This window comes from Physella acuta, unplaced genomic scaffold (assembly GCF_028476545.2).
Source record: "Physella acuta isolate Inbredline_101_S28 unplaced genomic scaffold, ASM2847654v3 ptg002612l, whole genome shotgun sequence".
Taxonomy (NCBI): Eukaryota; Metazoa; Mollusca; class Gastropoda; family Physidae; genus Physella; species Physella acuta.
This window is the reverse complement of record NW_026734067.1, coordinates 1911-16631: the sequence shown is the minus strand read 5'-3', so window position 1 is coordinate 16631 and position 14721 is coordinate 1911. Positions and strand designations below refer to the sequence as shown.

The 14721-nt window shown below is 36.0% G+C and overlaps 1 protein-coding gene across 1 annotated transcript; it reads left to right on the top strand.

Annotated features, from left to right (window-relative positions):
• Positions 1-2781: 2781 nt before the first annotated feature.
• On the top strand, positions 2782-13925 carry LOC131933740 (putative D-lactate dehydrogenase, mitochondrial; the record flags this gene model as incomplete). Its single annotated transcript, XM_059290347.1, has 9 exons — positions 2782-2851; positions 4733-4866; positions 6994-7118; positions 7885-8026; positions 8317-8458; positions 9009-9168; positions 9407-9512; positions 11063-11156; positions 13797-13925. Coding segments are annotated over exons 2-9 (982 nt in total), but the record flags the coding sequence as incomplete, so codon positions are not given.
• Positions 13926-14721: the final 796 nt, after the last annotated feature.

The window sequence follows — 14721 nt, the reverse complement described above, 5'->3', positions numbered from 1 at the left end:
TCTATATACGGTTTATAAAAATAAAAGTCTATTTCGGTTTCACACCGTTCATCCGTGTACCATGAAACTTTGGGGAGATGATTAGATCACTCAATGGTAGGATTCTGCAAAACAAATATTTTTTTAATATTGCAAGGGCGGCGCCCCCAGGGGAGGGGGGTGGGGAGCGGTTCATCCGAGTGCCATGAAACTTTAGGGAGTAAATGAGAATACTCCCGAGAATATTCCTGCGAAAAAGAAAACTAATGTTTCTTATGGTCGGCGCCATATAGTGTACAACTTTCGTCAATACACGGTTTGGCGCCCATAGTTTTAGAGCGACCATGTTGGCACTTGGCATCCGTTAATCGAGCGTCCTGCATAGCGAGTAAGGGGTAGGCTACTTCTATATTCAGCGGTAAAACTACAACAGGATTCTAAAAATAACTTTGTCACGCGAGGAAATCCTTCTATACAGTATCGTCCCCTTGCGAAAGATGAAAAAAAAAACCGTTTTGAATATGAGGAGCCTACTGTAGAGTTTCGTCACTGCGAATGATGCAATAAGCATCTATTATTAGACAATCCAATCAGAAATTGTGATCGAGCATCTAACAATAGATCATTAGTAACGCTAGCATATTGCACCAGTCACATTGAAGTTTAAAAGACGTCAAATAATTTTTTTACGTGTTAAAGAAAAAAATCCTGTTCATTTGTGTCACTTTAGCGAATGACGCAATCTGCATCATAATTAACAGGATGCTATTTGACACGATGGCGCCTGTTAGTTTTAAGGAGCCAGGGGTGGTACGCTGCGCCAATGCGGTAGTGTAATCGGGGGGAGGGGGCTCCTGAGAGCGCCCCTCTACTTCCCTGACACAAATGGCGGTCACCGAAGTGTGTTCTGCCTCATTATTTCGGGGAGTGATTAATGTACACTCGCGGTTTTCATGCAGTAGTGTAGGTAAACCCGTGTCCATATTTTTATGATCAAAGCGCAGGCATTGTTTACATTTAAATAACTCATTTTAGAAAACAAGGTCACGCGCCTAAGAATATAGGATTGGTAACGCATGGATGAAACCCTTTTTATATATTTCGTCGGACTTTCTTCTATTCCCGCGGCAACGCGCGGGGGCGGGTACGCTAGTCTATTATAAAATACGAGCCGACCCGCGCCGTATCATACGCCGCTATTTAGTTGTTTTATATTCTACTTTTCAGTAATTCATAATTTGTAAATTCGACAGTACCACTGCTTTAAAACACTATCAGTAAGTCGTTAAGGACGATAACCCACCCCACCTCCTTTCCCCCAACCCCTACCCCCCCCCCCCCCGTGAAAGCAACCTCCTCTTAGCTACCTCCCCTAAGTTCAAAATCGTTTCAAACTAAATTATCTGTCCCTAATAGCGGTCACTAAACCCGGCTCTACGAATGTAAACATTTAGCGTGAACCACAGCTCACCTGACTTCCTAGAGAGGAAGAGAGAGGACCGCAAGGCGCGCTTACAGTTTGTTTTCTAACGTCTCCAAGAAGAGAATTATATATATAGAAGATATTATGTTTTAATTTAAAGGTCATCTATCTATGACTTCCATAATTGAGTCGGTTTTAGGCTGTTCCAACTCAGTGTGTGGGGAGAAGGGTCAAAGCTGTACCTTCCTACCTCCAGTGTGCTTGTAGGTTATCAAAACAAAATGTTATCCTGTAAACATCATGTATGTCACTTCTGTGCTCGCTTTTATGCAACAGATCTTTTGTAAAGTAAACATTATCAAAATTTTAGAATTGATAGATTTTAGCTGTTAAGGGCTTGATTTGTTTCACTCAGGCATTAAAAAGATGTTATAGTAGTAGTGGAGGTAGGACAAAATGGTTACTTTTATGTAGTCATACCATTCATTTGTCTGGAGCCAATATGTCGGGAGTCGTTTTGTCGGTAGCCAATATTTCGGGAGCCCATTTGTCGGGAGCCAATATGTCGTGAGCCACTTTGTCGGGAGCCAGTATGTCCTGAGCCTATTTGTCGGGAGCCAATATGTCGAGAGTCCAATTGTCGGGAGCTCATTTGTCGGGAGCCTATATGTCGCGAGTCAATATAACGGGAGCCCTTTTGACAGGAGCCAATAAGTTGGGGCCCTTTTGACGGGGCTATTTTGACTGGGTCGTTTTGTCGTGGGCCCGTGGGTCAATTTGACGGGGTCATATTAACGGGGCCGTTTTGACTGGGCCGATTTGTCCCGGGCCGTTTTGACAGGGCACCCAAGGCAGCAGTTGTTTGACTTTGGAGTTGTCTCTCCTAGAAGAGTGGCTGTCCTCAGCTAACGAGCCTCATCTGCCCGAGGGTTCAAACTCGAATATTTACGGTTTTGCAGCCATGAGCTTTAACGACTCGACCACGCCAATCCATTTGCCACCGTCAGTGTCCGTCCCCCCCCCCCGAAGATATATATATATATATATATATATATATATATATATATATATATATATATATATATATATATATATATATATATATTAGAAAACTGTCTCACTAAATTTAAATTAAACCAGTTAAACTTTATCATTACAAAATATATCCAGCATGAGACAACAAACCACACAGAGAACTCAAAGAAAACAACAACATTTGGTATTATAATCTTCCAATTTTAGTTGTACTATATAGAGAAGCAAATCTGATGTGAAATTATTATGCTTAGGAAGCTGCTACTTGAAGCTCATTGCAAAGATCATCAGTATCGATATCTTTATTTGCTTTATGCGTCAACGACGTTTCAAGGCCTAACCACTTCCTATTTTGGTGACCGGACTTCCGGAATAGCAAATAAAGTTAGATCTATCCGTTTAATCTGAATCAAGGTAGACTCTAGATTCTAGATTCTAGATCTAGATCTAAAATCTATACTCACCAGACTAAGGTTTAAGTTTAATGAGTAATAAGGAGTACCATAGAAATCTAAGCCTTCTTCTAGATCTAATCTAGATCTAGATCTAGATTTCTAGAAGAATCAAGATTCAGGATCTATTCTAATTCTAATCTAGAAATCTAGATTCTAGATGATCTAGATCTAGATCCAGGGCCGGCGCTACCTAATAATAAGGCGAACTAGGCGGTCGCCTTGGGCGCTGGACGTAGGGGGGCGCCAAAATGGGATGGAAAACAAATTGAAAGTTTGAGGGGGGGGGGGTGTGGAAATCGAAAGTTTGAGGGGGTGGTGCAAATTTAAGAAAGTTGGGGGGGGGGGGGGGGGGGGCTAGGGGCGCTAAAAAACCTAGCGCCGGCACTGTCTACATCTTGATTCTAGTTCTGGTAAAAATTTAGTTAGCCTCCACGACCTAACTACACTACACTTACCTCTGCTGTAATCTCTAGTAGAGTAGTATCTACTATCTAGATCTAGCTAGTCAGCTAGATCTATTTAGAATAAGATCTTTATAGTTTCTAGATCTAGATTTCTATATGGCTATATATCTTATTAAATCTTATTGATATCCCTTGAATGTAGAGTCTCTGTGTAGTGATGGAGTGTGTAAGGGGGTCATCCCTAATTGACGTCACGCTTTTTGACGATTTTTACCTCCCCCCCTCCCCTCCATCACACATCGTCACAAAAAGCCAGACCCCCACACCTAAAATGACGTCACACCTCAGCCTACAACACCCTTCTCAAAATTGCAGTTGAATTTTTCTTAAAACATCGATATTTTTCCAAAATCTTGTCTCAACTGTCAATATAGAGTATTTTAATCAATTCCTATTGCAATTTATAAAAAACAGTTTTCTAAAATGCGAAATAACGTCTTAAATTAGTTTTAAACATTGCTTTTTTATAATGCAAAAGTGTGATGTTGCACCATCTGAACCCCCCCCCCCCTCCCCCTCATCACACACCGTCACAAAATTTAATTACAGACCCCCCCACCTCCCCCCTTCGAGTGTTACGTCATTTATGGACGGCTCCTAAGCTGTGTGTTTACATAATTTAATAAAGTGTTGAAGTGAACTTGATGGTGTTTACTGACATCACTATGGGTCAGCGTGGTCGAGTTGGTAATGCCCGAATGATGCAATAAGCATCTACTATTAGACAAGCCAGTCAGAAATTGAGATCGAGCATCTAATAATAGACCATTAGTAACGCTATTTATAGCTTATTGCATCAGTCACACTGGTGTTTAAAACACGTCAAATACTTTTTTTACGTGTTAAAGAAAAAAATCCTGTTCATTTGTGTCACTTTCAAACAACTGCTGCCTTGTAGTTTGTTCTTGGTTGGACAAAGGCTATGGAAGCAAATCCAAAAAGAAAAGCAGGCTGAAATCGGAGTCAATGGCCTCAATGGCACATAACCAGTTGACACGTAATCCTTAATTGTGATGGAAGCATGGTCGAGTCGACAAAGCTCATGGTTGATAAATTCGAAAAAAGTCTCGAGTTCAAACCTCTGGCAGATAAGGCTCGATCTCTTCCAACACTAAAAATTAAGAACGAAGAAGAAGAAAGACTGACATCACTGTTGTGTTTTAAGTAGATCTACAATGAGTTGAGAAAGGTAACAATTTACTTACTAAGTTTTTACTAGACTATTTAGTATTTAGCATCTTGATTTAGCTTAGCTAGTGAAGACCTAGAGTTGGGCCTAGACTATTACTCTTTCTACTAAATTCCAGCTTTGATATCATGCTATTGTATACATTCATTTACAACATTATCATCAGTTAACATGTTTTTTTTTTCAGTTTTGAATCTACAGAAATTTACCTGGAAATAAATTCATAACTAGCTCATTATGTTTACAAACAAGATGACCAAGTGTATGCAGCAAATCTCAAAGAACTGTATAATTGCTCGCACTTTTATTACTGCTGTTCCAGTTAGTATTTAATAATCTAGATTATAGTATTATTAAATGTTTATTTATCTTATTTATCTCTTAAGTAAAAAAAAATAATTTTAAATTGACGCAATATAAAAATATAAAATATTAATCTATTACTTTAAATAAATAAGTCTACTAAAACTATATAAAATGTTTGGCAGTAACCTGTCTCACTAAATTTTTTATCAAAATAAATTTTATTGCAAATTATATCCATTATAAGATAACAAAGCACAAAAATTGAGGCCTAGACTAGCATTCCCTCTAAGGGTAAAAAGTCAGTGTGCAGCATGTATATTGTGTGTGCGGTGTTCAAAAAGTCTACACAAGGGTATATGTATTTTACAAAATCACCGAGGCAGGTTCAAAACTACTGCACAGCAGCGCAGAGTGCTGCTTGGAGGGAACACTGGCCCAAACTTATTTAGGACCTGTAGTAATTCAGTTTTAAAAAGGCTGTGGCTATTCATAGTTCACTAAGACTAGCATTCAGAAGGCTTCTTATACACTGACCAATCAGAGTGAAGCAATTTTTTCTCTGATTCTGTAATGGCACTATGCAATATCTATCATGTACTGTTTAGTACTGCTGTCTTAAGATCTAACCCTATCACTAACCCTGAATCCCAATCCTAACCATTTTGCCTTAAACCTAACCATAATGCCTAACCCAAATGCATAGTTTACTATGAATAGACCTTCTTTAAAATAATTTTTAATGCATCAATACCCTGTGTGCCTAATCAACAAACTCAGGGTTCCTCAAAAACCATTGAGGAATGGACGCAATTGAGAATATTCTCAAAATGATTCAATAGGCCCATTCATTATTTTTTTCAAATCATATACGATTCTAATTTTTATTAAAAATAAAAATAGTTATAAAAATCTGATTTTTTAAATTTATTTAACTAAAGATTGGATGCATTTGATGTTTTTAGTATTTTAGTTTTTAGTATTTTTGGTAACTAAACACATTTTTTTTTAAAAAGCCAAAAACAATTTGTTTACATTATATCATTGAAAATGTAAGCAAAAATGACAGAATTCTGTCTTGTGGTTTGAAAAAAAAGTTCAGGCTAATTTTTTTATTTTTACTGTTGCTTTGATGGCAAAATAAATTTAAAAAATAAATCTATTTCAACAATGATGGAAAGGTTCTCGTCAACTTGTTGATGTCCAATGGGGTTTCCAACCACACACCACCACACTGGCGCATCTCTTCTGATAATTAAATTTTTCAAAATCGGGAACATTAGCTTCAAAGTTTAATGGTGATTGCATGAATGATGTGGTAATAAATAAAGAATAAAAAGCTGGTCTCACACTGTTTCTGGCTCCCACCGTATCCATAGTGTCTTTAAAACAAATGTAGTTGCCATAGTGCTGCTCACAGGGGAGACCAGGTCTCACAACCACCTACAAATGTATGCTATAAAACTCAGAGAAAAAGCTATATGCAAAGTGAGAGGCATCAAATGGACACAAACAACTAGCAGACAATTTTATTTTGCAGACAATATAACTACAAGCCTGAAGTCCAAGTCATGCAAGAAAAACTAAATAGGCAATGGTAATCGAAAGAAAATCTCCAAGACAAAATGTAGACTTTTCAAAAGTAATGTCCTTAGCATCCTACTGTATGGCAAAGAATCCTGGAAAGCAACAACTGCCACCAGCAGATCACTTGCAATGATCCAATAATAGACTACTAGGAGAGATGGATATGGAAGCAGTTTCTAGAATAATAAAAAAAGATGGCAATGGATGGGGCAAGTCCTAAGAATGAATCCAGATGACATTACTGGAATGGAACTAAACTGGACACAACTAGAAAAAACAAGCAAGGAAAGCCAAGGGTGGCGTGAAGCAGTTGGCAGAGACAGGACTGTCATGAGGGACGGCAAAGACATTTTCAGGTGACTGACAAAAGTGAAGGGAGCTTTCTGTGGTGGTGACATGCATCTTTGGCACAAAAAGGAAAAGATCTAAGCCACTTACTTCAGTGTTTATTTACTCATAATGGATATACTTTGCTATGGGATAGGTTCAATAAACTAAATATTAAATTTTAGTAGATCTACCTATTATTAGTTTTAAAAAAATGTTTTTCTTCTTCAGCTTGCAAATCAATCAAAAGTAACAACAAAGTTTGTTGATAAACTAAAGAATATTGTTGGAAACCCAAATGTTTCAACTGCTGAGGCTGTTAGAGAACAACATGGACACGATGCATCTCATCATGAGTAGGAAGCATATTTTACTTTTTTAATGTTAACCAAAGCTATGCAAAAACAAGTTAATAAAAAGTCTAGTGACAATTTAAGCGCAATTTCCTTATGTTATCCATAACAATTTTAAATCGAGATAAATCATATATTCAGCAAATAAATAATGCAACACAAGTAGTTTTAATAATTCAAAACAAAATAGAAAAAATATTTCTTAACGAGATTTTAAAAAATATGCGGACGTGTAGAGGGTAATAGAAAATATCAACGGAAATAGTTTTATTTTAACGAGTAGGCCTACACGATGCTCAGTTTAAAATATCATCCTAGGCCTACACGATGCTCAGTTTAAATGTTCTTGATTAATTTTTTGTGACCGAACGAAAGGATATTTTTGAAAACTTTCTTCGCCAATATTGGTTTAAATTATGGCAGGAATCGATTGGTAAATGTTTCAAATCACTAAGTGGTCTGGTTGCTGAGATATGGAGCAAAAACTGCATTTGTTCGAGGTTTTTATGGCTTTTCCGGGAAATCTAGGAAGGAATTCCGGGAATTTTTTTGGCCTATGTTCATCCTCGGAACTTGCTTAACATATATTTGCTTTTGGAACTAGTCCTCGATATTGCTTCGTTGAGGAGGAGATACGACTTATAGCTGCGGACACACATCCATCCATCCATCCATCCATCCAGAAATGACGAGTTAATAATCGCAATCCCAGTATGGAAATTGCGCTAAAAAAATTAGACTAAGAATTTTAATTTCAATCATTATACAGTGTTCACATGCCAGATGTTGTGGTGTTTGCTGAATCTGTGGAACATGTAAGCAAAGTTCTCAAGTTGTGTAACGACAATAAAGTGCCTGTTGTTCCATTTGGAAGTGCAACTGGTTTGGAAGGTGGTGTCAATGCATTACAGGTTAGACTCTCAAGTCTTAGATACTGCTTGCACTCAAAACAAAGTTAAGTTTTTTTTTTCTTTTTTCTAAATCACTTCACTAGTTTTTTTAATTAAAAAATCTCATTTAAAACACATTTTAGAATATTTTTTTAGATGGAATCAAGGAAACACCATAATTCTTTCAAACTGCGATGAATAATGTGATTCTCTTATGTTACTGTCAATGTCATTTGTTACTGTCTTCTCAGTTAAGCTGTATGTAAAAATTTTTTATTCTAAACTGATTTGTATTATACTGTTACATACAGGGAGGTGTCAGTCTAGACTTGATGAAAATGAATCAAATAGTGTCAGTTCATGCACAAGACTTTGACTGTTCAGTTCGTCCTGGTGTGATGAGGGTAGCATTGAATGCTTATCTCATGGATTTAGGTCTTTGGTTTCCTCTGGGTAAGATTGATAAATTGTATGTTGTATGAGAACAAGGGTGTGGGTGAAAGATTTTATACTTGAGCTATGAAAACTCAGTTTGTTAGAAAATTTTGAATTAATTCAAGATTATTCTACTTTAACCTGTAACTGTATGCAGCTTGGAAGCACCATTTGAAATAACTGAGCCACAGATGTATATAGACCTAGGACATTACCCCTGTCAGTTCTATTGTATCCTCCTATTGATATCACTGCACATAATTTCATGAAATTTGGCATAATTACTCAGTTTTTTATGTTGATTTTGGTTATGTTAATTTTTGCAGCTTCGTTCACAATTTAGCGCAGTATTTAAATTACAAGTTTTAGTTTTAAATGCCTTTTGGCCAAATGGGTTGAATATAATAAATTTGCTATTTCTTGAGTTTGACCTTGTTAGCACCATCAAAATTAAAATTCTTGATGTAATAGATCAAGGACAACTGTGCTGCCAGTCTTATAATAAAGAGGTGGCAATACAGACTATTTGGACTTTTTTAAATTACTTTATTTTGATGCTTAATTTTAGATCCTGCAATTGATACATCAGTCTGTGGTATGTGTGCTACAAGTGCATCAGGTTCTAATGCTATACGTTATGGAACTATGCGTGAAAATGTTCTAAATCTAGAAGTTGTTTTGCCTGATGGTAGGGTCATTGACACTGCAGGGAAAGGTAGAAGGTCTAAGTAAGTAGTAATGACCTTAAACTGATTTTTAAATTGTGACAATTAAAATTGTTCTAGAATAAATGAGCTTTGTTAATTGTGTGGAAAATTAGGAATGCAATTATTGCCCCAGTTTACTATAATATGTGGTCTATTCCACTTAACATATAACTTAAACAACAAATCAACAGCTGAATGCCTGTTATTTTCTATGGAACCCTATGACAGCTTCTTATGTTATTATTCTGTTTTCATCCAGAAAAACTTCAGCTGGGTACAATCTGACTAATTTGTTTGTTGGCTCAGAAGGAACCTTGGGAGTTATTACAAAAGCTACAGTTAAACTTCATAGCATCCCAGAAAAGGTTAGACTACAAATTCTCCAGATTGATATAAAAAGTAACAAACATTTTTATTCTAAAAAATGAAATGGGAAACTATCCTTCAGTTGTAGCCACCTGTTCTTGTACCCAGAACAAACACTTTATTCTAACAGTGAAAGTGCTGATGTAAACGTGATCACTTTACATTTGTTTTAGTCTTGAAATTTTTAAAAATTCAATCATTACCTAGCATGAGAAAATAAATTGCTTTGTGATAGAGTTTTGTTAGTGGCAGGAGCTAACTATCATCGTCCAGTTTTTTAAATGTTGTACTATCTATAATATGGTTGGCCCTATATGGTTTAGTTGGTTTTTATTGTGTCCAAACAAAGCCACATGCTGTGAAAACAGTAGCTATTGTCTGGTTGTGCTGTTGTCAGAAGCTATAGCATGTGTGGCTTTAACCATTGGAAAATTTGATAGCATTTGGGGGGAGGGTGGTGTTAGGAAACTAATTAAATACCCAACCGTTTTTGTGCAGCATCATTATAAACTGGTTAACAAATGTTAAACTTGAAAAAGGCTGTTAGAAATTGCAATATTTTTCTTGATTTATAAAAATTACAAGAGCTGGCTCTTATCTTAAGCTATGTTGTGGATTAAAAGAATATTGAATTGTGGATTATATCCATATCAACCAAGTGGTTCTTGATCTGTTCACTTTACATTTGGATATTTATAACTACTAGAAATATATCAGGAGGGTTTCATCAATGTGTTACCAATCCTATATTCTTAGATGTGTGACCTTGTTTTCTAAAACTGACTTATTTAAATGTAAACAATGCTTGTGCTTGGATCATATTTATCAGGGCACGGGTTTACCTACACTATCGCCCAGCTTCATGAAGTTAATCACTCACCCTTATATCACTGTTAATCACTCGCCACCTAAATGTCAGGGATCTAATGGGGTGCTCTCGTGAGCCCCGATTACATTACCGCAAGGACGCAGAGTACAGCCCCTTTGCTCATTTAAATATCAAATATCGCCCTGCCGGGGCGCCACACCTGTGAATATTTTTAAAAAAAATTTCCGGCAGAAACTTCCCCAGGAGTATTCTCAACAACAAAGTGTCATGTCTATTGGATGAAAGGTGTAGTAATGCATAAAAGACAAACAGACAAAGAAACAAACAGACATACACATACATTGCTTTTTATATAGATAGATACCACTGTCCAATAACATTTAGGCCTATATGGTTGTTTTTTCCCAGCTGTACAGTTTATGTAGAAAACTGTTGAATTAATAGGTAAAGCCATGTGTGTGTAATCTTAACTTCAACTATAGCCTTGTAATTCAGATAGATGGACCCTTTAATCTTCTTCCTACCCTTTAAGCGTCCCCCTAAGGTCTATGCCCGAGGCCGTCATACCCCTCACCCTTAGACACACACCTATGAATTATATGTGTCATGACATTTTGGTTTATTAAAAAAATTATTGCCAACCGTTTTCTATTTTTTCTGTACATTTTTCTGTACATTAAAATTTAAAATCCATGACACTTTTATGTTTTATTTTTGTAGATTATAGCAGCAGTTTGTCATTTTAAAACAATTCAATCAGCTATTGATACTGTGGTACAGATTCTTCAAAGTGGAATTCCCATGGCGAAATTAGGTTTGTCATTAGCTATATATATATACTAGCTGCATGCCTTGCTTCGCCACTGTGAATATTTTTACCAACTTGAGAACAGAACCAACACAACACGCAAACACAAACTCACACGTAAACGCAATACACAAATGCACAAACTCAAAAACACATACTTAATCTTAAACACTTTATCAAATTATGCTTTCTTTGAGGTCTGTTCTCAGAGAGAGCCTTTCCCACATTCTCTAATTTAACCATCCTTTTAAATAACACACAAAAATAAATTTAAAAATTTTGATTTTAAGAGATCATAGAAATAAAAAAAAAACTATAAAACTGTATAATTTCTTTTTAAACTACCTCGCCTGACATAATTATTAAACATTTTATTTGATTCGTTTTATTCTACTCTACTCTAATATTGTCTTTTATTTAAACAGTGCAATAGGCTATGGATAAGATGCGATATTATTATTATTCACTAAATTGAATTAGGTGTGTCCGCCTGCGCCCCAGTAGGGTGCAATTTGGCAATAGTGACACGGTGGTGCACAACATTCAGTGATTAAACAGCTAGGGGTCATAGATGCGCACAAGTGGTGATTGTAACCGGGGGGGGGGGGCTCCTAACACCCGGGAGAGACATTTAAAACTGACCCTTATTGACCACCCTCTTTTATGGCCCATTTTTTAAAAAGAGCTCTAATCAACGCCTTGTGAAAATTATGAATGATTATGAATAGTAAACTGAAGCTCCCACATGCCAGAGAAAAAATTGTAAAGAATTAGTTTAAAAAAATTACTAACCTGCAGCACATAATTTCATCAACTCCAAAAAATAATTGAAGTGAAACTAACAGTGCCCCAGCTCAATGATTTCAAAAGATTATATTGCCTAGTTTAAAAAACTGGTTTATTTCTTTACATTTGCCTTTATTGTGTTTATACAGCATTTATTATTTATAAGTAAAATTTTCAATTTAAAAACATGAAACAAAAACAACTGAGTAGCAATTAGGAGTTTGAAATGGATTAATGACATTTCTTATAATTTCTTAATGAAGAACATTTCTTTGAGATATGAGCAATTCAACATATGAGTATTATGAGCAATGTTTTGGAACAGCAACTGGTCAACAGGAATAAGGTATCTGGCTTATAATGCATGACCTCAGGACATTAGACCAAAGATGCAGACAACAGTACTGGATTACAGGACATAAAACCCCAGTTACAGGTCTTTAGGACATCACTTTAGTATCTATTGGATACCTTTACTAATGTTAAGGAAGACACCCACGCTTTTCTGTATAGTTATTTGAATAGTAGTCTATAATTTATTTTCTACTTTTTAGTGCATTATTACATAAAAGCTTGTTATTAAAACGTTTTTTATGAATTTTTTTTTCCAGTACTTTAACATGTTTTATTTACAATAGAGTTACATGACTAAAAACCATTGCTCGCCTACTGAAAATGATGGCGCAGCTATTGAAAGTGATGACGCATGTGGTGTGGTTGGATAGACATGCCTACTAATTCAGTCCAAATTTTAATTAATTCATAAAAAATTAATTAGGCATCCAATAAGTCAAATTTAATATCAGATTGCATTGTCTTCATGTCTTGACCCACGTGCCATCTGTGAATCGTATTGGTCAAGTAGAAGTGTCCGAATTTTCACTCCGGCGTTTCGATCTAGACAGACTGACGACAGACAGAGGAAGTGAGTTAAATAAAAGCTTGTAAAAAGGTCACTTTCACTTCAAATAACACACATTTAATACATACTTTTTACCTTTTAAAAACATATTTTCAAACAGTGCACACTGCCATACTAAAAGGTCTAAATGTAAGTTACTTTAATTGCTCTAACTTTTATTGCTCTATAGGCTTCAACCTATTACTAGCTGGTCATTTTGTCGTTAGCTATTTGATAAATCAGCAATAAATATGTGTCAAAATAAAGTTTTTCCTAGCCGATTTTGATAAGAATCAGTGTATTTTCTGCAACTGATTGATCAACTGCAGGACATCACTACTCCATGGTTACAAACAACATTTCTATTATTTTATGGAGTGATTCTTTAGGTAAACAGTTTCCAACCAGAAAATGATGATAGTAGATATTAACATTAGAGGGGCGGGGTGTTTTGAAGTTTTTCATGGGGAACGATTCATACTTTTGTGGCCTTCCTTTGGTAAAAAAAATTCAAAATAGCTTGTCATATAAACATTCAAATGATCACTTAACTTACAGTAACAATAATTGTTAAAAAATATAAAAAATTCAATATTGTTTGTAAGAGCAAATTTGGGAGTCTCTGGCTGTCTTAGCCAACCTGTACTCCCCTCTTATGCAAATTCTGGCCCATCACCTCTGCAGGTTGCTACTCTATCAAAAAGGACAGTAAATTGTTGCAAGGGATGTCAGCTTAGATTTTCCTAATGTTTCACCTGCAATAGCTGAATCTGTGACCCTGGGTGTCTGCACTGAAAGATTCTACCTGTAAAAAGGTGCACCTTTACACTTGTAGATGGAGTGTTGATACTAATGAGTGATGGAATGATAAAGTCTGTTATATTATAAACATAAAACTGCTGAGTGTTTGATGTATGTTGATAGGCCTAATTATATCTGCACTGTTTGTTTTATTTCAGAATTTTTGGATGATAAAGCAGTTGATGTCTTCAATAAACATGGCAAATTTAAAATGCCTGTAGCCCAAACCTTATTTTTTGAATTTAGTGGACCAGCACTGGGCCTAGAAGAACAGTTTAATACTACTAGTAAGTATTTTATTGTTCTGATATTTTAGTAGACAATATATTTCCCATTTAAAACTCCCTTACTGAGTACAGAGTAGCTGGGGGGGGGGGGGGGGCTGTCCCAGGCGCCGACCTTAGGGGTGTGCCAAAAGGGGTGAAAAAAATTTAAAAGCTGATTTTATGCTGCAGTTTTGAATTATAAACAGTCTGTTATGAAAAGTTATGGCTACACGCCTTTACATACTGGTTCAACTAATTTCTACCTTGATTATTAACTGTAAAACATATACTCTTAAGAAAAAGTGACCGGCAAAACTGCTTTCCAGCTTTTCCTAGAGGGGGGGTCGCTTTTTTTTAGACTAAAATCTGAAGAATTTACACTATATTGGTGAGTCGATAAACGTTACCACTTATAAAAAAAAAATTGTATTAAGACGTATTGTACGATTGTTTAACAGTAAAATACGTTATCAACTTCTATCAAGATGGTGTGGGGGTGCTTTAAGGCTAATTAAAATTGCAAAATTACACTGGATTTTAAGTTAACAAACTTGGAAAAGAAACTAATTGTACTAAAGTGCATTGTAAAATTGTGTAACATTTTTTAAAAAGTTAGAAAGCTAGTTACGTTGTTAAAACTTGCTCTACAAACTTTGTCCCAAGATGGTTGTGGGGGGGGGGGGGGGGGGGGGGGGGGGGGGGGGCGGGCTCCTTTTTCGCGAACAAAAATCGCAAAGTATTTGTACTGGATTGGTGAGTAGATAACTCTTTTAACACTTTGAAAAGAAATCAATTGTATTAACGCGTAATGTACAAT